The sequence below is a fragment of the Calliphora vicina genome, chromosome 3, assembly GCF_958450345.1.
Source record: "Calliphora vicina chromosome 3, idCalVici1.1, whole genome shotgun sequence".
NCBI lineage: Eukaryota > Metazoa > Arthropoda > Insecta > Diptera > Calliphoridae > Calliphora > Calliphora vicina.
The window spans coordinates 75,901,191-75,926,018 of record NC_088782.1 but is presented as its reverse complement, the minus strand read 5'-3'; the positions used below and the strand labels follow the sequence as shown (position 1 = coordinate 75,926,018).

Sequence of the window (24,828 nt, the reverse complement as noted above, 5' to 3'; positions counted from 1 at the left end):
TGAACTTAAATATAAAAGAAATTTAGAACTTAAAAAAAATAAAGAAAAGAACTTAAAAATAAAAGTTAAAACAAAATATAAAATAAAGCTAAAATAAAAATTTAAAAATAAAAAAAAACCTAAATAAAACTAAAAACTAAATTAAAATAAATCTAGAAAAATAAAAACTGAATTGAAATAAAACTAAAACCTAAAATTAAATAAAATATATTTATGAAATTAAACAAATCTAAAGCTAAATAAAAATTGAATAGCTAATAGAAAAAAAAAGAACTGAAAATAGAAAAAGAAAATACCTGAAAGAAATAAAATAAACAATACATAACAAAAATATAAACCGCCATTTATCGCCAACCACCAACGTTAAAATCCGCTCCATCCAAATCAATCCGATCCATCATCAATTTCTTCATCCGTCAATATTTCTCATCCGCAACATCCGCACCTCCAGTTCCAGTTCCACCATCCACATTTCACCGTCTTCGACATTTTGTCCGTCAGCTAGTTTCATCCGCTAGTCATCAGCCATCCTTCATTGGTCATCCTCCTCATCATCATCATCAGTTTGTCATCCTTTTCATCCGTCGTCCGCTATCATCATTAGTGTTGTCAGTTTCGCCATCTTCATCCGCCAGGGGCACGGCACACACCAAATTCAGCACATCATCAGCATAGCATCATAAAACAATAGCATCAGGTATCTGTAAAACAAAAATATACGTATACATATATTAATATCATACATATAAATTTCTATAATTTTTTTGGGTAAAAGTTAGATTTAACTTTTTTGAAATTACCTATGTAGTTAATTCCTTAAATGAGGGTGAAGGAAAAACGTAGGGACAATAAAAAGATGAGCTCATTTTAGTAGGGTCCTTTAATTAATTTAAGCCACAAATTGGGCAATAAAGGTAAAAACAAAATTAGTTAGATCTAAAAATAAAACAAATATAAATTACCTGAAAGAAAAGAAAGAAAATGTGTATAAGTAAATATGTTATTTTATACGTACAGAACAAAATAAATAAAACTTACCTGTAATAAAGTACTTATCTGTTTAAAAGCTGTTAAAGAAAATTGTAAATATTAAAATGTTAATAATTTTTAAACTCACCTAAATGCACTTTTTATTGAATGTTACATTAATTTTTCTTACTATCCTCATTTTGTAATATGTTTAAATTAAAATTACAATATTTTTATTAAAATTTTAAATAAAAATGAATTTTTATAACGAACATAAAATCTAAATGAAAATTTTTAAATTATAAAAATGGAAAAATAAATAATAAAAGGTAAGTGATTGGGGTAATATAATCTAGTGGTGTGTGTGTAGGGTTAGTTAGGGGCAACTACTGAACCCATTAAGTTGCCATGGAAAGGACAGTAGGGTCCTGTGGGTGGGAACAATATGTCGGCAGTCCATCAGCCGACAAGATGATTAGTTTTGACAGAAAATTTGTTTGTTTGAGTTTGTGTTTCTTCTATTTTGCGTTCATCACTCACTTCGGGTTCCTAAATTTTCGTTTTTATCAACTCACCTCAAGCTGGTATATATTTTTTTGTACGCCAGAACAATGTTACCGGTGTTGGCAAGAACCACCCCATCCGGCGAGCCACAGCCCGGCATACGCGATTATACCATCGCCGCCAACATCTGGTAACCCCCAACATCACAACAGATGTTTCTGTTTGTTAATTTTCATTCCTTATTCCTGGCCAGTACAGAACAGTTCAATTGTGTAAAGTAGATCAAAACATTCACATAGCAATCGCTCAACCACTTAGTTCAGTCAAATATACGAAAAACTGTACAAACAAAAAACGAACTTTTTCTGGATGAAATGTAAAAGGAGCCCAACTCTTTTCGTCATGGCCAACTACATTATAGCGGAGTTCAGTATTAAGTGCGAATGGTATTGCATCATTGCAAATGCAAAATTGTAAATGTTTTTGTGTGTATTTTGTTATTGGATTACATTAAAATTTTGCATTTGCAATGATGCAAGACCATTCGCACTTAACAGTGAATACCGCTGATGTTATTTTTATTTGCCATTTATCCCCTTTTAATATAATTACTGAATAATATATAATCAAAATTTCAATATTATTTTGGAACGATTAAACAATTGGTAACAATTAAAACACGATAATTTAATATTTTATATGCATTTCATATTATTGCGTTTTCTTAAAACTATTTAAGACTTAAAAAACTTAACATAACTATATTAAAAAAAATATTTTTTGTTCAGATATTCCGTTAGAGAACAAGTAAACATATTAAATGTATTGATTGTGAAGTACTTTAATTAAACAAGCAATTTGAAAGTAATCTGCCAGTCGATGTTATTCCGACTTTTATTTAATAATAATACGTTGAACGGCCGTTATCAGATTGACGCAAAGCACCATGCGATTGGAAATAGTTGGCAGAGTGGTAGTGAACAGGGGAAGCCGGTTCATTTACTTGCACTTCGTGGTATTTGGTGTAGGGTTCATGTTCGACGACTTCGCGTACAGTCTGGAAGGGGTGATTAACCACAATGCGTCTTTTGTTGAAACTTTCACTTGGAATGGATTCCTTGGGAGCAGATGTTGCTGCAATAACACGGGAACCAGATGAGCTTGCATGGCCAGTAGCACTTTTTACATTGGCATCTAGATTACGATGTTGAATGTTTGTTTGAGCAGCTGAGGATTCAGCAGATGACGTGGCGTCGTTAGAAACAGCACTTGATCCTTCGACAATACGCATGAATTTCTGTTGGCCATAATTCTTGTATTCAGGTGCTACTTCGTAATTTCCACTTTCCGCTGATATGGATGATTGATCACAGTCAGGTTTTGTTTTAAAATTAGCCAATTGTTCGCTATCGATATCGCTGTCGTTTTTGTTCTCGTCAGTATCTATTTGTTCGCTATTTTCCAGTTTGTCATTCGATGTTTGTTGTTGTTTAGGTTCCCCTTTATTTGCAACAGAAATTTCCAATTTGGAATGGTGAGTTTGGTCACTATCGTCGTCCATCATCATGGACCTTATTTTGGAATTAACAACTATAGCTTTATCGGCAACATGTGATGATTGATTGGGAATTTTTATTTCTATATGTGCCTGAGGAGCTTCCTTTTCCATAGTATTTTCCATTGATTTTTTCTTTAGATCTTTCTCAGATTTCTCTTCAACTATCAACTTCTCAGATTTTCTCTGAGTGTGCTCCTTTTGATTTGCATATTGTTCTCCATCTGAATGGGATCGCAACTGAGCATGTGGAGCACTGTATTGTACACGATTCTCAGCACCATCCGATTGACTTCTTTGTGGTAAATTACGATGTTGTACAACTTGCGATGCTACTCTAGTTTGAGGCTGATACTCCGATCTTTGAACGTATTTTACTTCTGGTGCTTGCTTATTCGAAGCATAGACCACAACAGGCCCTTGATGATTTAGCAAGAAGGGTTTTATTTCTTGAACTTGAGCCGTTTCTTCAATAAATTTCATTTTGGGCACTTCTACATTACGACTTAAGTAAATATTATGTTGACTAGGTGACAATACTATTTTATGTTCATGTTTTATTATGGGTTGCATTTGTTGCGTTTGTTCAGTCACTCTTGAGGATGCCTCTTGTAATCGTGCTGGTTTGTTTTCTTTACGCACATTAGTATTACCAGAGTTATTGATATATTCAGCATCAAAAGTGAAACCATCCCTGATACCAGATCGTTGGGGAGAATGGTTGCTGCGTGCATTATCCTCATATGCGTAGGAATTTCTGTGGTTGTATACGGGTCTTGATGGAGCATTGTCAGTTTCATCGCGTGAAATTTGACGTTGATTTCCATTACCGTCGGTTACTACTACAATTTCTCTATTTTGAGGTTTGGGTGCATCGGTTGTTGCTGCAGCAGAGAAATGATTTCCTCCACTGTATGGTTTATTTTGGTTAGATTCTGCAATTACTTCTTTCGAGCTTTGATCGTAGGTGGGTGAAGATGCACTGGGTGAATGACGATCGTTGTTGTTGTAAGTCTGATGGGGAATGTATTGGTTATTTGGATGATTTGCTGATGAGGATCCAGAGTTGCTGTAAATAATATTGCTGAATGATTGGGTATTTCTGCTGGGCATGTACGCTGAGGCCACTGCTGGATGTGGATGGCCCAGAGGTAACGTTGTCTCTTCCTTTAGGATTTTGGCCGACGGTCTCTCTAATTCTACTACTACAGTGCCAGCAGGTTTAATGACAACTCGTTCTTCAATATCGTAAAACTCTTTTTGTATAGCGGGATGACGGACCTCATACTTCTTGGCTTTAATTGCGGGTTGAGCAATTTGTATTGTTTTTGTGACAACAGGACGCTGTTCCATTGGATGATAACCATCCGCTACTTGTTGTCGACCATAGTTATTGCCATAATAGTGGCCATAACCGCTTTGAGGTTCCTCGACTGAGGGTGGAAATTGATTGTAGAAATGGGCGTCAGAATGACCCTCATTGAATTTATAACTGGGTTCGTTATAATTTGGTTTATTATAACTTAGGTCAAAGTTAAAGCCATCTTTACCGACTGATGTTGGTTTTTGGTTTAGGTTTACATTAAAACTCTTACCATTCGTAGAACTTACGGCTACACTTGGTACAGATGGCGATAATGACGATGACGCAGATGAAGATGGTAAATTCAGTGAGGCAGTGCTCGGTTTAATTTCATCAGAGGGAGATTGAACACTATCTGCTTTTGTGGGTGGTGCAACGAGTCGCTCAAACTTCGAAACACGTTGGCTCCCTTCGTGATCAGCTGAAGCAGTCAAAGAATGTTGCATTTCTGGTTTCGCTGATTCATATACCTAAACAATAACAAAAGAAATATTACTGAAGGCTTTAAAGTACAAAACTAGTCATAAGTAAATGTCATAATAATAATCTTTTTGACAAATGCTTTCATTCGGAAATGGTTTTAATTTGTATTTTACATCATTCGCCTAATCATAAATATTTCTGTTATAAATTTTACTTACGGTCTCAACAGTAGGTCCACTATGATAATTTTGTATGTAGCGTTCAAACTCCATGTTTTGCTTGTCCTGCGGGCTTATGTTCTCAAACTGATCCTGGTTCTGGTGAACTCCGTGATTGGAAGTGTAAAAGCTTCGCTGATGGTTCTGTGAGTTCGAACCGACGAAATTGGCATCTGACTCAACTTTCTGATTATTTTTAAAATCAATGCTTTCTTTTCTGTCTTCTTGTATCCTAGCGAAACGGCCATTTTGATCGTCATTATTAAATTGTTCAAAAGAGTCAGATGCTTTAAGTTGAACTTGATCATTTCGTGATTCGGATAATTTGGAGCCAGAACTTGAATGATGTTGAGTGAATGAAACATTTACATGCGTACTTGCAAAAGCTGTAGCCGCCGTCAGGAGTATTACAAAAATTAAAAACTTCATTCTGAGTTATTTGTTTTATCAAATACTGAAAGAGTTTGATGTTTTCTTTACAAAGTAACTATTAAATCCTTTGAAACAAAATCACTTGAACTGCTACTGATGCTGCTATTTTCTTATGACGAACTGAAGCAGATGAGTGAACGACTGTTGTTACAAATGTTTCGTTTATATACAAAATAAGTTAATATCCAATAATAGATAAATTCGTATAGAAGTTTTGTAATTTAATTAGTAATTGATGTATTAGATGTTTATATTTATGTAATTGTGTCGAACATGTGCATTGCTTGTATGTTCATTTAATAGTATGAATATATACACGTACATTCATACATCTCTATCCCAGCAAAAAATTCACTTACAATTTTAAATATAACTACTAAATAATGCAAATCAAGTATAAATCTAAACATAAGATCGCGATTTCAACTTACATATGTTGATTTTTATTTTTGTGTGAAAACCAGTGGCGAAGTAAGGTGCCATATTAACAAGCACTAATGGCTGTTGTTCGTGCGTTCAAATTGTGTACCAGCCAAAAAATAATGTGGATCTACGTACATTAGAGTGTCCCAAATTTTTTTTTTTTTGGAAATTTTGGAACGCATACCTATTTTTTTATAAATATAAAACTTTGTCTTTCAATCATGATTGAACCCGTACCGACTTGCGATTTAGTTTTGAGGTGCATTTACAAGGGGAAAACTGCTATTTTTCACTTTTTTTTAATTTTGCATTAAATAATTACTTTTGCAATTTAATTTAAAAGAATCGAAATGTCTACGGAATTGTCGTTCTAATAAGATATGAAACACAAAAATTGGTTAAAAAATGTTAAAGTTATTAAAAAATCGCCAGGCCATTAAAGTGTCTGTTTTCATATTTTTATTTCCTATTATGTTCTCAATAAATCCCAATGTGATGATCAAAAAATTCTGAAATTAGTTTAACAAAATTTTCAAAAATTTTAAAATGGAGTTTTGAAACTTCCGTTAAAAAAATGATTTTTTTTGGCTATACCTGCGAATAGGTTAACGGTATCCTAAGAAGACATAAACTCATATACAAGTAAATATGGATATATTTTAAGTAATAATAAGCTTTTATTTTAATATTTCTCAAAATATGTTAATTTTATTCCTACATTTCTTGTTCTAGTGGCCTGAAACACATTAATGGCCTGGCGATTTTTTAATAACTTTAACATTTTTAAACCAATTTTTGTGTTTTATATCTAATTAGAACGACAATTACGTACACATTTCGATTCTTTTAAATTAAATTGCAAATTGCAACGGGTTGCAATCATGATAGAAAGACAAAATTTCATATTTATCTATAGTTTTATATATATATATATATATAACAAGTAAGAAAGTATGATCGGTCAAGCCCGACCATATAATACCCTACACTTAGTAAAAGAGCAAAAACATTTTTCTTTTAAAATTTCAATAATTTATATTTTTGATTGATTTTCGGAAGTGGGCCTTATATGGGGGCTATGACCAATTATGGACCGATCACCATGAAATTAGGTCGTGTGATTTATGTCTATATTAAAGTTAACTATGTTGAATTTTGTATGTATACCAACATTTTTAAGCGATTTCAGTCAGTTTCAATAGGCTTGGTTCTTGAGCCGAAAAAATAATATGTACCAAATATCATTGAAATATCTGCAAAATTGCGACCTGTACTCTGCGCACAAGGTTTACATGGACAGCCAGCCAGCCAGCCGACCAGACGGACGGACGGACATCGTTTAATCGACTCAGATTCTAAGTCGATCGGTATACTTTAAGGTGGGTGTTAGATTAATATTTTTGGGCGTTACAAACATCTGCACAAACGCATTATACCCTCGCCACTATGGTGGTGTAGGGTATACAAATAATAGAGGGTAAGCGTTCCAAAATTCAGGACAAATTGCAGGACAAGTTAAAATCGCTGACTTTTGAGACATCTCGTCCAGTTCCCATTATTTTTCAGCTTATTTTGTAATTAAAGATTTTGCTGGGATGTACATGCATTCTAAATCTAACTATAAAATATTTACAAATTCGTTTTTGTCACATTTAAGGAATTTCGTTTCATCCTAAATAAAGTAATGAAATGTATAGTGGAATGATAAAAACACACAAAAATAAAAATACCAGCGGGTATTTATACACTCAAAAAATGTGTTCATATTGAACCAAAATATTCAATAAATGAAATAATCAAGTTACAGCTTTTATAGATTTAACTATAAATTGCAAAAGACCATGACACGCTAATGTAAAAGCAAAATAATCTTTTGATTATTGTCAAATTTTATATTTATTATTTTAAAGTTAACACACTGTTATAAATTGAGATATTGAAGAAAAATGCGATGTTTAAAAACTGGCTCAACGATCCCATATATCCTGATAGGTAAAAGTGTCATATTAAAAAAAAAAATTTCTAAAACTTGGTAGTGTTTTTTTCTATTTGATTGTAAGTAATTATATGTTTTCGTTTCATTAATTTGAATAAGGACTATTGTAGCTTTCGTATATCCTTATTAAAAAAACTTTTAAAGCTAAATATATTTTAAAGCAATTGTATTTTTTTCGTATGTATGCGAAATTAGTTAAATTTTTGTATAATAAAAAGAATGACTCAATTTCTATATAAAAACTTCTTAGGATTTTGGCATTTTAGTCTTGTTAGAATGGTTAGTTTATGCAGAAGATATTTAATTTAAATTGAAATAACTTTTATTATAGGTATGACTTGTGATTAATTTATATACTTACCCCCATATCGTCACCTAATATGCAAAAGGGCGTAACAACACTTTTTATTTTTTTATAGGAGAAGCAAAAAACTTTGTGGAATTAAAGATATTTTAGATTTAAAATACATATTTTATTGTCTTGCTTAAAACACGACTACAGACTTATTTCTTAAGATTTTTTTTATTTTTTGTTAATATTTTTTAAGTTATGGTTGTTACGCCTTTTTGGCATTCGATTTTCTGAAACAAAAAGACGTAACAACATTAAACATGAGAAATGGTGATTTTGTTATTAGAATATAAGTATTCTTCCCACTTTATTAAGTAATAAACATGTTTTTTAGTAATTTTATTAAAAACAAAATTTATTCAAATTCATTGTATTTACACAGTACATAAATATTTTAAAATATCTATTAATTTAATATTTCAAATGATAAAAAACTAAAAAAGTATTAATTTCATTAAATATGTATGTAATAATTTATTTTAGAAAAAGAAAAAATACTTCAGTATAGAATGTTAACAAAATTATATTTAATTTTCAAATGGAATGGAAGTATAGATTTGAGGTCTTGAAGATGTTCCCATTTCTTCTTCGAAACTTTTAATCTTTGGGTATGTAGTCGACAAGGTTCTTTATCAGTGAAATTTTTTGCTGTTCGTTGTGGAAGAATCGCATATTCATCTGCAATATTTGTTTTAAAATAAATGATTCCAGTGTTGTCGTATGCCAAGACACGAATCATGTTTACCGTGGGATCTCATTTTTTACCTATAAATGAATTTAAATTAGTAAAATTTTTAATGCATAATATGCATCAAATAGCTATTCTTTACGTGGTCGAATAGATAGGTATCTCTTTGGAAGCGAATCGTAATCAAGAAAGTATGTATGATCTAAATGATGTACTTTTAACGGATGTGGATTTCTTCGTGAGTCATTTATAAAATCGACAAATTGCGAAGGTAAATTAATGAGCTTATTATTTATTTTACTTTGAATAAGAGAATGTGTGGAATCACACTCCATTTCAGTATGCCCAACTATCAAATATTTGTGCTCAATTGTTACGTTTGTTTCATCACAGAAGGAAATTAGAGCATTGGACAACACCACATTTCTATTCTGATAAAAACACCCATCAGAGTATATAACAATATGATGAATATTTGGCGAAGTAAGTATTAGGTTTCTTAAATGTTTTATTATGCAAGTGGCAAAGGTAGATGCAACCAAATTCCCTTCGGTTTCATCCCAGACATAGTTGTCAGAGTCATGCGTAATGACATTATAAATGGTGAAATTGTGTATTTGCAATTTCATTTTATAGTATGATGCATTTGCATTTGATTGTGGAAGGAGTTTCACAGCTTGCATATCAATGCACAGCAATGAACTTAATCCAGACTTAGCATTTTCAATGTCATTTATTTTCTCTTCTCTCATATTCTCAATTTCTTGTCTATGGCTGTCATACTGTGCCTGGGATACGTTTTTTGCAGAGTATGATAAACAAATGTCACACATATCATTTCTTGGCTTGAATATAGAAACATTTTGTTTTTTTAGTTCTGACATAAACATAGTAAAAGATATGGGATATAGAATAAAATTGATATATTTGTGTGTATGTTTTAAAATCCGACTGAAAATACAATTTAGTGGTATATTTACGTCGATAGTGTGACTCCAGCTTTGGAACATCCTCTAACCATTTTTTGAAAAAGTTTAGACGTTCCTCGTATTGTTTTCCTTGTTTTGTTACTCTTTTAGCCACATATATTAAAGTATTTTTTTCTTCTGGACACATTTGGGTACCATGCAAGTCATTGGAATCTACCCAAAGTCTAAGCATTTTTTCGCTTATACCCAGCGTTGTCAGAAACATTTGCTGACATACCTGAACACGAACAGCATTATTTATTAAAAAATATAATATAGTAACAAATCGCCGTGAGTTTTCTACGTAAATACGTTTTCTATTGATGAGTTCAATAATATTACTTGCATACACTTTTTTTGGTCCCATGACATCTTCCAGGACCGTTCAAATATTACCTTGCGCATGTCTTCTGAAAAAAGGTTGCAATGCCGAACTTTACTTTTATCACAATAAGTTGATGAACATCCCACTTTTAAATCTCTTGGATTTCTTTTACATACTTTGTTCGTGTTTTCTTGATGTATTAGTTCAAAATTCTGGAGAGACATGTAATTTAGTTTAGTGCATTATAATCAATCAAAAACTCGATTTTGAATTTTTTTGTTGTTACGCCCTTTTGCATATTAGGTGACGATATATTCATAATCAATTTAAAATTTTATAAAAGCTTTATTAAACAAAAGGTTCATTCAAAATTGCTTTACAGTACCAGATTGGCTGAAAATTGTTCCTTATTCAAACATGGGCAACTCCATATCATCGTACGTGACATTTGTACGCCTATAAGCTAGGTACTCTGTTCAAAATTTCGTGCGAAATGCTGTCAAACTACATATAAAATATTTGGAATGAAATATATGCGAAATAATTTCGCAAATGCAGTACTCTGTTTTTATTGTGGAAAACATGTGAAATAAATCTGGCAACCTTATTTTTCCACACGAAATAACATACGCAGCCAAGGCGAATTAATACAAGGTGGTGCTAGTTCTACAAAAACAACGATTGGTCTTAACAAATGTCAAAAAACCAAAATGAAAAATTTAACAAATAAGTATTTAAACTTAATATAGTGTAGATAATTGAATAGTGAGGGCTTTACTTATTTATGTAAACAATAAATATTTTGTTAATAAGCTTAGAATATGTATGTATTTAAATATAAAAGATTTGACAATTGTTAGAACCAAAATGCGAAAAAAAAATTATCAGCTGTTTGACTGACTCCACCTTGTATAAATTCGCCTTGATACGCAGCACTTCTTTCGCACGAAATTAAAACCAACAGCTAGCTGTCAAACAGCATGTAAAATTTTTCGCATGAAAAAACCATAATTTTTCGCAAATATGAACAGAGTACTATGCTATAGAGTGGAATAGATTTTGCAAAAATAAGAGTATCTATTCCATTCAGAGGGTACTATATTTCGAAACATTGTTGGCCAAAATATCGAGCGAAATAAGGGTATATCGTACGTGACATATAACAGAAGTAATTTTGAAGTATATGTAGAAATATGCGAAAATTTTCGAATCGTGAGAGGCGTTATGTTTTCTTTTAATTTCTTACACTAAACGAAATATTTTTCCTTTACAATCCGTTATATTTAAATAAAAACAAACTTTGGGTGTTGCTCGCTGTTGCTTTTAATTTCGTGCGAAAGAAGTGCTCAAGGCGCATTCATACAAGGTGGTGTCAGTTCTACAAAAACAACGATTGGTCTTAACAAATGTCAAAAAATCAAAATGAAAAATTAAACAAATAAGTATTTAAACTTAATATAGTGTAGATAATTGAATTGTGAGGGCTTTACTTATTTATGTAAACAATAAATATTTTGTTAATACGATTGGAATATGTAGATATTTAAATATAAAAACAAGCTTCGACAACTGTTAGAACCAAAAAGCGAAAAAAAAAATTATCAGCTGTTTGACTGACTCCACCTTGTATAAATTCGCCTTGGAAGTGCTGCGTATGTTATTTCGTGTGGAAAAATAAGGTTGCCAGATGTATTTCACATGTTTTCCACAATAAAAACAGAGTACAACTTTTGCGAAATTATTTCGCATATATTTCATTCCAAATATTTTATATGTAGTTTGACAGCATTTCGCACGAAATTTTGAACAGAGTACCTAGTAGGGTATTCAATTAATCGGGTTTCTGGTTTAATCGGTTAATCGAGCAAATAATTAATCGGTGTTTGGATTTATTCGGCTAATAATCGGTTAATTTAAAATTATTCGATTAACCGAATAATTTATATTTTAATTTTAAATTGAAAATACAACAACGAATTTTGTGTACAAAAACATAAAAAACAGCAAATATGGTATTTGAGATAATTTTTGCATACATATCGCTCATTTGCTGCAACAACGTCATAACTCAAAATCCGTGTTTTTTGAACTGAGTAATACAAAATATGCGCCGTTCTATAATCTTTCATATAGTTTTATCAGTTTTCAAAAAAGTTTATTATTTTTTGTATGAGATATTTGACAAGTAAAAATTTGGGATAAATACAAATTAGAAAAATGTTAACATCTACTATTTATATTTATATTTTTAAGAAATAGTAAAATGTCATAAAACATTCAAAAAGTGTCATAAAACATTTTTTTTTGAATTATGACGTTGTTGCAGCAAATGAATGATATGTGTATTTTTTAGGGTTTTAGTGAGATCTTCTGAAAAAATCTTTTAAATAAAGAATATAATTTAAATGTTTTCCTTTTAAACGATTTTTTTCTTTAGATTTAATAAAACTTTTCTTGGAAAAAGACTCTCTCGCTGAATGTATATGTTGGCGAATAAAATCCTTAGTTATACCATTGGAGTCCTTTTTGGATTGTTTTATATTTTGAATACTTTTAATAGTTTAATTTAGTTCTGATAACTAAAAGACTCATTTCAAAAACAAGTTTCGTCTATACATGTAAATACATACATAGTTTCAAATACATGTAGATTAAATATATCAGTTGTTATACTCACTAAACATGTTTATTGGATGTTCAAAAAAAATATCTAATTTTAATTTGAAATTTGTATTTGAATAGAAACGGAAAAATAAATACAAAAAAATATGTTAAAGTTCAAAAAAAAGGAATTTCGGTTAATCGGTTAATCGACACAAATTAATCGGTTTATTTGTTATTTGAAAATCAGCAATTTTAAATTATTCGAACAGTTAACCGTCCAAAATTAATCGGTTAACCGATTAACGGTTAATCGATTGAATACCCTAGTACCTAGCTTTATAATAAAACATTATATAGTCTGTAAATATACTGTGAGCGTCAAAAGAAATTGTACACCTTAAACTATTATATTTGCAACAATTTTTCCCTAATATATTTTAAAGTTTGAGAATACATTTTATATTTTTTATTTAATATATTTATTTATTTCTGATTTTATAAAAAAAAAATAATGAAATTCTAACAATAACAAAAAATATATAACAAAAACAAAAAAATTATCATATTCATTGTACATTATCAATTTTTTAAAATAAAAATATTATTTAAACAAAAATTAGTATTTAGTTTGATTGCTCTTTGATTTTTTAACAGCTTGCAGTCTACTGCGCATCGATTCCACCAGAATTTTTGTTACTTCGGGGGAAATTTTTTGCCATTCCTCCATTATTACTGATTTGAGAGAATCCTTACTCGTAATTTCCGTTTTTCGTATTTGCCGGTGTATGTATACAAACTCTAAACAAATTAATGGAAAATATACATTCGGTTTCAATAAACCATTTTATAATAGCAAATAAACAATCCGAGTCAAATTCATTTCATACTATATGCTAATTCGGAACTTAGTTTTAACCGCAATTTTAGCCTAAAACAAGCCAATTAAATTAAAAAATTAAATATAGTCAGTTTAAACTATTATTATGCCAATAAAATGTTGTAATAAGCACTAAATACTTACACATAGTAATATTTAAGTGTTTAGGTGAAAATTAAATCAAATTCAAATCATCTTGAAAAAATGTTTCAAGGGTTTTTGAGTTTTCGGTCGTGGAAGTCATTCTCGTGGAATTGCCCATATACATATGTATTTAGGTAAACTTCAAAAGTGTGTTTATACCCTACACCACCATAGTGGGGAGGGTATATTGGGTTAGTACTGATGTTTGTAACGTGCAAAAATATTGTCCCAATACCCACCTTAAAGTATACCAATTTGCTCAGGAGTCGATTAAGCGATGTCCGTCGGTCCGTCCATGTAAACCTTGTAATCAGACTACAGGACGCAATTTCAAAGATAATTCGACTAAATTCGGTACAAGCTCTTATATTGCCCCAAGCCTATTTAATTTGGTAAGAATATGTCCATTATTACTCATAGCCCCCATACGATTGATCTGAAAATAGTTAAGCTGTCATAAATATATTAATTATATAGATATCCAAACCAAATTCAGCAAAAATAAGTTTTATATAAGCCGAACTCGCCTCACCAAATTTTGTGATGATCCGTCCACTTACAAAAATCACATTAACTATCATATATCTCTTAAAAATGTTGGTGCAAAAATCATGTCACTAAATTGTATAACGATCGGTCCATAATTAGTCGTAGCTCTCATATAATGTTCACTTCCGAAAATCATTTTAATGAGTATAGATTTCTTAAAAACTGGTGTAGGGTATCATATGGTCGGGCTTGACCAACTATACTGATGAGGCGATTAATTATTTTTCTGGTATTTCCCTTGCAAAATATAAGATGGTTGTACAGCTGAAACCATATGAGACTACACATATCAGGTGGACTAATGAAGTGATTTTCGGAATTTGTACTAATACGATAAATTATTGGCCGATCTTTATAAAATTTGGAACGGCAAATTCTAAATGTATCGAAATTATTTATGTCGAATTTCAACCTGATAGTTTGAGAGATTTTAGAAAGTGAACTATATATGGGAGCTATGGTCCATATTTGACCAGTTTATTCAATAAACTAAACTGTTTTTGAGTTACGCGAATATATGTTATGCAACCTCCTCCATTTTCGAAATAACGGTATATCTCGAAAATACGAGCTAACCCAAAAAACGGTTAGCTCCACTGAATTCAGCGTACCCGAATTAGTTTAAGCCGCGGGTGCCCCTCTTGACAGAAAAGAAAATTTCAATTTCGTGCACAGTGCAATTATTATAAACTGATGTTGTTGATTGGCAGCGGCTGGGAATCAAACCCAGGCTTAATGCTTAATAATCAATACTAGTATATCCCGGTGCACTTCGCTACCCCTATCCTAGTAAAATTAAACTATGTACAATGGTATGATAATAACACATGCAAAATATTGAGAATCTCTCAATTACTGTTTATTTGATATTCAAACATTAACTAATTTGGTATGGGAGACACTACTTCACTGTTCTGATCCCACCCATTTTTATGTATTTTATGTAAAACAAGTAAGAGTGCTATATTCGGCTGTGCCGAATCTTATAAAATTTTAAATATTTTTAGGTACACAAAATTTAATTTTTTTTCAAGTTGTTTTTTGAATTTTTCGATTGTTATTTAAATTTTTTTTTTTAAATTTAAATTTTTTTTTTTAAATTTTAAAAATTGTTTTTTTTGTTTTTTAAATTTTTTTTTTTTTAAAAAAATTCGGGTTCAAATTTTTTTTTTTTAAAATTTTAAAAAATTTTTTTTTTAAATTTTAAAATTTTTTTTTTTTTAAATTTTAAAAATTTTTTTTTTGTTTTTAAAATTTTTTTTTTTTTTAAAAATTCGGGTTCAAAATTTTTTTCCCGATTTTGACCCATTGTAGGTCCAACTTACTATGGTCTTATGTACGTCGTTGCAAATGTCTTTGAAATATCTATCATTAGATATCCATATTGTCTATATTAATATATAGTAATCCAGATATAGGTAAAAAATAGGTCAAAAATCGAGGTTGTCTTGGTTTTTTCCTCATATCTCAGCCATTTGTGGACCGATTTTGCTGATTTTAAATAGCAAAATTCTCGAAAGCATGTCTGACAGAATTATTGAAGATTTGGATCCCGAAGATATCTGGGGTCTTCAGAAAACTGATTTCAACAGACAGACGGACAGACAGACAGACAGACAGACAGACAGACAGACAGACAGACAGACAGACAGACAGACAGACAGACAGACAGACAGACAGACAGACAGACAGACAGACAGACAGACAGACAGACAGACAGACAGACAGACAGACAGACAGACAGACAGACAGACAGACAGACAGACAGACAGACAGACAGACAGACAGACAGACAGACAGACAGACAGACAGACAGACAGACAGACAGACAGACAGACAGACAGACGGACATGGCTTAATCGACTCCGCTATCTATAAGGATCCAGAATATATATACTTTATAGGGTCGGAAATGAAAAATGTAGAAATTACAAACGGAATGACAAACTTATATATACCCTTCTCACGAAGGTGAAGGGTATAAAAATAACTCATATTCACTTTAACTTTACTTTATATGGGAGGTGTCATTCCAACTAAGCCGATCATGTTTAGCTAAACTTTGTAAAATGATCAAGAATAAATTCGTTTTTAATATGGTAATAAATTGATTGATATACATTTTAAATACTTTCAGAATTATAGTTCTCCAGATATTCGAAATTAATTATTTACTTTGAATGAGAGGTGCCACCACTAATGCAATCCCGACCACTTTCAGCCAATCTCTGTAAAATGGTAATAGAGCTATGCGGACAAAGTTTGAAGAATCATGTAATTATAACTTTGTATGGGAGGTGACTCACATCCTTTTCCGACCCTCCCATTTTGGTTCCCCAGACATTCGAAATTAATTTTTACTTTGTGTGGGAGGTGCTACGTCCTCTAATCGAATTTCGCCTATTTCAGCTAACTCCGCACAGTAATAACAAATTAATTCGTAAAAAGCTTGAAACACTTTTATAATTGTAATAGTTCTCCAGATATTCGAAATTAAATATTTACTTTGTATAGGGTGTGCCACGCCCACTATTCCAATACAGATAATTTTCAGCGAAACTATGCAAAATGATAAAAGAGCCATATAGACAAAGTTTGAAAAATCTTGAAATTATAGTTCACAAAATATTTAAAAATAACAATTTACTTTGTATGGGAGGTGACTCGCCACCTGTTCCGATCCATCTCATTTTTGGTTAAACTTCATGCAGTGATAATAAATTGATTCGTATAAAGTTTAAAGCCCTTCGCAATTATAGTTCTGCAGATATTATAAAATAACTATTTACTCACAATTACATATTGAGAAAATAAAAAAAACCTTCAAAATATTTCTTTCAAGCGACTTTAAATTACATAATAAAATCTTCTTCTTCATTGTTTTCTATAACAACTCTCACTTAAAACAGAGCGAAATCAATACTGTTTAATTGTTTCTCTTATTTATTTACAACAACAGCACGCATTGATTTGTTTACTTTTTAGCTTAAGGTTCACATGTACACGTTTTTGCATATGTGTTAGTAACATCTTAAAACGCTTATAACTCCTAAAAAACTGAACCGATTTCAATAAAATATATATTCTGCACTTCTGTGAATAAATCCCTTTAAAATTGTATATTTCTTTCCTAAATTGAATGTATAATGTGAGCGTAAAAGGGGTCTAAAGAAATCGACTTGCCTATTAATATTTTGATATGCAGGGAAGCAAATGCATTCCACTTTGTCAATTGTCTAAAATTAATTTTCAGTGATATTCTTTGAATTATTACAGAGTAATTATAATAAATAAACTTAAGCCAAAATTAAAAATTTACTTTCAAAATATTTAATTTAATTTTAGAAAAAGTTAATTTTTTTATATTTGATCTGATTGGATTGTAGTCTTTAAAAACAATGCACATGGCCTGTGTACTGTTTATATTTAAGGTGGAAAAAATGTACATACATGATAATTTTAACAGAAGTCATTGCAAAACTAAGGAAAAGTAACACAGTTTCAGTCCCATCTTTTTGTACTTTCCATTGATCGTACTGTCCTTTCTTTTTGTCCTAATAACTTTCGTAATCCTTAACCAACGTTCATAATCTAAATAATGAATTTTTGATACAAAATGAATTTTGTTTATGTATTTAATTCATAGTTTAAGCTACTTTTACTGTATTTCATTGTAATAGAATTACATTAGATTTTGTAGGGAAAAATATTACCCTTGAAGTTCAATCCCTACAATATATGGTTTTTTGAGTTTCCGTTTTTCGAATTAAAAATCATTGTAAAATCAGAAGAGGCAGTACGTCGCGACGTGCTATTAATAAAAAACTTGTATAATTCCAAAAGTTGCTGACTGATCTTTTTTCTACCATAAAATGCCGACGGCTATAATCAGGAGGAATTTAAGAAAAACAATTTCGACGAAATTGAGTCTCATTTTTAATATTTCACTTCCATACAAAGGTTCCAGGAAGTGAACAGAAAGTACTGGCAATTGTTAGCTATGACCTTTTCCCATCTTTCTGGCAACATAGAGATCAAGAACGATTTAAGCAAATATCTGATACTCTGTTCCAAAGTGAAGCATATTCCAGAGAGAGCGTTCTGCATCGCTCGAAACAAATAATAGTCGGACGGGCACGGTCTGAACAGGTTCCCTGTGATGGTCTGGTCTGGTCAGATTTCAGCAGGTCTTATTCGATAAGACCCTTTTGATCAAACCAAATACAGAGAATTAGCTCCATGGATATTTGGCTTTGGTGTCGATTCGGCTGGTTGGCCGGGCTTCACATACGACCTCTTACTGTTCGGGTTATCCTAATTTCATCTCAAGTAATGATTCGGTGCAAAAATTAATTTTTTTTAATACTAAAGTAAACCAAAAACCATTAAAATTTTTTTCTAATAAGTAGTCTTAGAATTTTACCAGCATTTTAAAAGATGTATAAAATAACTCTATTTGTTTGTACAATATTGGTCCAATTCTTTTAAGAGTTTATATTATAATATGTAGGGCCATTTGACATGTCTTGTCACACACATAGTTTTAATCGGTATAAAATCAATAAATTATATTATTTTCCCAGCAAAAACTTCGCTTACAAAGGCTACAATGTCTTTTTAATAATGTCTTTTTTAATAACTTACTTTTTAAGTAGTAAAGTCTAAATAAACAAAATAAACAAACAAAACAAAAAAACTGTTACTTTTTTTCAATTTGCACATTTTTTTATTGCATGTTTATTTTTAGAAAAACAGAAAAGAATATTGCATTACTGTGTGAAAACCATTATTTGATGCACAATGAAATAACTAAGCAGTGGTGTAGTGAGCACAAAGGCAGACTACCAAACAGAAGGTTGCAGGTTCGAATCGGGTTTGCGACTTATTTTTTATTTTTATTTTTTTGTGTAAATAAAAATTCTATAAATAACTCTACTAACAAAACAACTTATTTCTGGCCAAAATATAAAGGATTACTTTTGGGACATCGCGAACAAAAATAATGAGTTCTTACAGTAGAAAAATAAGTAGTTGAATCGTCAAATTCCCCTTATTTTTCGGCTTATTTGTAAGAAAAGTTTTTGCTGGGTTAGTAAACAACTTACAAACTCCGACTTTGTTAAATCTGGAAAACATACGTAGTTCGTTTCGAAAGAGACATTTCGAAACGAACTACGCATTTTATAAACAAATTTAAACCACTATTATTATTATCTTCTCTAAATATGAATATCCTTAGATGTAATGTTAGGCGCACTAATAATTCCTTTAAGAACATACCATTTCAATTTGAGTATTCTAAATGGTAAAATTTATCTGCTGTGGCTCAAGAATTGTAGTTGAGTGACAAAAATTCGTCTATTTCAATACTTCATTGCCAACTGATTATCTGTTGCTAGAACCGAAAAAAAATTTGGCCATTATAACAAATCAGAATATTGCAAATTTAAGAAGAAAACGTATAAAGAAATTTCCGAAAAATCCCATAAAAAATTTTACGAAAATTTCTTAGAAAATATTCCCGGGAATTCCCAAATTCAAAATTTGACATTTTGGTCAAGGAGGTGTTTTTTCTTATCCATGTAACTTATTACCTATTGTTCTTAGCAAAATTTGTCCCAAATAGTTTAGATAGCTCTTTCTTCAATCTTCTTTTTATACCCTTCACCTTCGTGAGAAGGGTATATATAAGTTTGTCATTCCGTTTGTAATTTCTACATTTTTCATTTCCGACCCTATAAAGTATATATATTCTGGATCCTTATAGATAGCAGAGTCGATTAAGCCATGTCCGTCTGTCCGCCTGTCTGTCTGTTGAAATCAGTTTTCTGAAGACCCCAGATATCTTCGGGATCCAAATCTTCAATAATTCTGTCAGACATACTTTCGAGAATTTTGCTATCAGCAAAATCGGTCCACAAATGGCTGAGATATGAGGAAAAAACCAAGACAACCTCGATTTTTGACCTACAGTGGTGGCCAGGAATTTAAGACAAAAATTGTTTGCTAAATTCCATATATGTAATTGTCAATTATTTTTTCAAATATTTCCACAAATATGTATGCATGAGGACTGTTTTAACACACAAGTGTGTTTTATTCGTCTGTGTCAATTCACCATGAACACGTAAAATTTTTCTACAACTTAACCAAAATTTTTTTTTTTAAATAAACATATTTTCTCACATTTATATCATTATAATTTTATTATTATAAAATATTCGGACCAAATTTCGTATTTTTAGTTCCATTAGCTTCGGTCATATCATGTTATTAACAGCGGATGTTCGCTGAGGTGGGTCAACGTAATTCCACATATGTTTGTCCATATATGTTTTACCGATACCCTTAGAGGTCCTTTTATTTTGGCTCTATCGCACTTAAAATTCAGTTGATGAAAAAAATTCAAGTATTTGTCTTAAATTGGTGGCCACCACTCTATATCTGGATTACTAAGACATTAATATAGACAATATGGATATCTAATGATAGATATTTCAAAGACCTTTGCAAAGACGTATATAAGACCATAGTAAGTTGGACCTACAATGGGTCAAAATCGGAAAAAAAAAATTTTTAAATTTAAAAGAACAATTCGAAAACAAATTTTTTCCAAAAAATTTATTTGGAAAAAAAATAAATTTTGTTTACCTAAAAATATTTAAAATTTGTAGTTTGAAGTATAATTTGGTGAAGGGTATATAAGATTCGGATCTTACTTGTTTTTTCATTTGATTTTATATGAAATTTTGAATTAGAGCAATTTAGAAAAACACTAATTTATATTTATTTTTATATGCATTTGCATAATGTTGCGTTTATTAACAACTTAGACTAAAAAATTACGATTAACAATATCAAATATAACTTAAATACTCATTATTTATAAAGATTTGATTTGATCATGTTATTATTATTTTAATAAAACCAATTAAACCCCACAGAATACCATAAAATGTTACGTATTTTTTTAAATTCGTTCTAGTGTCCATCGACACATTGTAGTAAATTAAATATAGTGAATTAATTACTTAATTGTTAAATGCATTAATTAAACAAGCAAATGTTTTACTTAGTGGTAATATGCGGAATGGCCGTTATCAGATTGACGCAAAGCACCATGTGATTGGAAATAGTTGGCAGAGTGATAGTGATCAGGGGTAGCCGGTTCATTTACTTGGACTTCGTGATATTTGGTGTAGGGTTCGTGTTCGACGACTTCGCGTACAGTTTGGAAGGGGTGATTGACAACAATGCGACGCTTGTGAAAACTTTCACTTGGAGTTGATTCTTTGAGAGCTGGTGTGGCTGCAATGACACGGGAACCAGGTGGGCTTACATGGCCAGTAGCACTGTTTACATTGGCATCTACATTATGGTGTTGATTGTTTGTATTAACAGTTGAGGATTCTGCGGATGGTGTGGCGTCGTTAGCAACAGCACTAGCTTCTTCGACAATACGCATGAATTTCTGTTGCCCATACTTCTTGTATTCGGGTGCTACTTCGTAATTACCGCTTTGCGCTGAAACGGATGTTTGATCACAGTCAGGTTTTGTTTTGAAATTTGACAATTGTTCGCTATCGATATCGCTGTCGTTTTTGTTATCGTTAATGTCTATTTGTTCGCTATTTTCGAGTTTGTCATTCGATGTTTGTTGTTGCTTAGGTTCACCTTTATTTGCTACAGAAATTTCCAATTTGGAATGGTGAGTTTGGTCACTATCGTCGTCCATCATCATGGGCCTTATTTTGGAATTAACAACTATAGCTTTATCGGCATCATGTGATGATTGATTGGGAATTTTTATTTCTATATGTGCCTGAGGAGCTTCCTTTTCCATTGTATTTTCCACAGAGGTTTTCTTTAGATCCTTTTCAGATTTATCTTCAACTATTAACTTCTCAGATTTTCTCTGATTAGCTGCATCTTTCTGGGGTAGACGATGCTGTTTGTGCTCATGTTGATTTGCATATTGGTCTCCATCTGAATGGTGTCGCATCTGAGCATATGGAGCACTGTATTGCACACGATTCTCAGCACCATCCGATTGACTTCTTTGTGGTTGTGGTTGAGGCTGATATTCCGATCTTTGAACGTATTTTACTTCTGGTGCTTGCTTATTCGATCCATAGACCATTACACGTCCCTGATGATTTTGCAAGTATGGTTTTATTTCGCGAACTTGAGCCGTTTCTTCAATAAATTTCATTTTGGGCACTTCTACATTACGACTTAAGTAAATATTATGTTGACTAGGTGACAATACTATTTTATGTTCATGTTTTATTATGGGTTGCATTTGTTCAGTCACTCTTGAGGACGCCTCTTGTAATCGTGCTGGTTTGTTTTCTTTACGCAAATTAGTATTACCAGAGTTATTGATATATTCAGCATCAAAAGTGAAACCATCCCTGTTATCAAGATTGGCTTTGACACCAGATCGTTGGGGAGAATGGTTGCTGCGTCCATTATCCTCATATGCATAGGAATTTCTGTGGTTGTATACGGGTCTTGATGGAGCATTGTCAGTTTCATCGCGTGAATAAGTAAGTTGTTCAGTGGAAATTTGACGTTGATTTCCATTACCATCGGTTACTACTACAATTTCTCTATTTTGAGGTTTGGGTCCATCGGTTGTTGCTGCAGCAGAGAAATGATATGGTTTATTTTGGTTCGATTCTGCAATTACTTCTTTCGAGCTTTGATCGTAGGTGGGTGAAGATGCACTGGGTGAATGACGATCGTTGTTGTTGTAAGTCTGATGGGGAATGTATTGGTTATTTGGATGATTTGCTGATGAGGATCCAGAGTTGCTGTAAATAATATTGCTGAATGATTGGGTATTTCTGCTGGGCATGTACGCTGAGGCCACTGCTGGATGTGGATGGCCCAGAGGTAACGTTGTCTCTTCCTTTAGGATTTTGGCCGACGGTCTCTCTAATTCTACTACTACAGTGCCAGCAGGTTTAATGACAACTCGTTCTTCAATATCGTAAAACTCTTTTTGTATAGCGGGATGACGGACCTCGTACTTCTTGGCTTTAATTGCGGGTTGAGCAATTTGTATTGTTTTTGTGACAACAGGACGCTGTTCCATTGGGTGATAACCATCCGCTACTTGTTGTCGACCATAGTTATTGCCATAATAGTGGCCATAACCGCTTTGAGGTTCCTCGACTGAGGGTGGAAATTGATTGTAGAAATGGGCGTCAGAATGACCCTCATTGAATTTATAGCTGGGATCGTTATAATTTGGTTTATTATAACTTAGGTCAAAGTTAAAGCCATCTTTGCCGACTGATGCTGGTTTTTGGTTTAGGTTTACATTAAAACTCTTACCATTCGTAGAACTTACGGCTACACTTGGTAGAGATGGCGATAATGACGATGACGCAGATGAAGATGGTAAATTCACTGAGGCAGTGTTAGATGGTACCACAGGCTGATGGTTAATAATTGGTTTAATTTCGTCAGATTGAACACTATCTGCTTTTGTGGGTGGAGCAACGAGTCGTTCAAACTTCGAAACACGTTGGCTCCCTTCGTGATCAGCCGATGCAGTCAAAGTATGTTGCATTTCTGGTTTTGCTGATTCATATACCTAAACAATAAAAAAGGGTGTTACTGAAGGATTTAAAGTACAAAACTAATCATAAGTAGAAGTCGTAATAATAATCTGTTTCACAAATGCTTTCATTCGGAAATGGTTTTAATTTGTATTTTACATCATTCGCCAAATCATAAGTATTTCTATTATAAATTTTACTTACGGTCTCAACAGTAGGTCCACTATGATAATTTTGTATGTAGCGTTCAAACTCCATGTTTTGCTTCTCCTGGGGACTTATGTTCCTAAACTGGCCATGATTCTGATGAACAGCTTGATTGGAATTGTAAAAACCTCTGTGTTGGTTCTGTGATTGCGCACCGAAGTATCCAGATGTTCCCTCGTTTTGTACACGTTCAGAACGATAGTCCGCAGTCGATTCATGATTCGATTTGCCATCTGAGACTACTTTCTGAGTATTTTCGAAATCATTGTCGGCCTTTTTGCCTTCAACTTGAATTCTAGCGAAGCGACCATTGTGATCGTCATTATTATTATGTTGTTCAAAGGAGTCTGACATTTTGGAGCCAGTACTTGAATGATGTTGAGTGAATGAAACATTCACATGCGTACTTGCAAAAGCGGTAGCTGCGGTCAGGAGCATTACAAAAATAATAAACTTCATTATGATATATAAATGTATATATTTTTAACAATACTGATGGAGTTTATTTTTTCTTGAAAAGTATGCAATCCTTTGAAACAAAAACACTTAAACTGCTACTGATGCTGCTATTTTCTATGACGAACTGAAGCAGATGAGTGAACGACTATTGTAATAATTGTATCGTTTATATACAAAATAATTCGAATACACATTGATAAGTA

At 31.9% G+C, this 24,828-nt stretch overlaps 2 protein-coding genes across 2 annotated transcripts; both read right to left on the bottom strand.

Annotated features, from left to right (window-relative positions):
- Positions 1-2,371: 2,371 nt before the first annotated feature.
- Positions 2,372-5,461, bottom strand: LOC135955542 (uncharacterized). Its single transcript, XM_065505891.1, has 2 exons — positions 5,033-5,461; positions 2,372-4,861 (listed from the first exon to the last, which is right to left on the bottom strand). Exons 1-2 carry the CDS (start codon positions 5,459-5,461, stop codon positions 2,372-2,374), a joined length of 2,919 nt encoding a protein of 972 aa, XP_065361963.1.
- A 15,906-nt stretch (positions 5,462-21,367) lies between these two features.
- Positions 21,368-24,625, bottom strand: LOC135955541 (uncharacterized). Its single transcript, XM_065505890.1, has 2 exons — positions 24,164-24,625; positions 21,368-23,994 (listed from the first exon to the last, which is right to left on the bottom strand). Exons 1-2 carry the CDS (start codon positions 24,623-24,625, stop codon positions 21,463-21,465), a joined length of 2,994 nt encoding a protein of 997 aa, XP_065361962.1. The 3' UTR covers positions 21,368-21,462.
- Between the last annotated feature and the right edge of the window lie 203 nt (positions 24,626-24,828).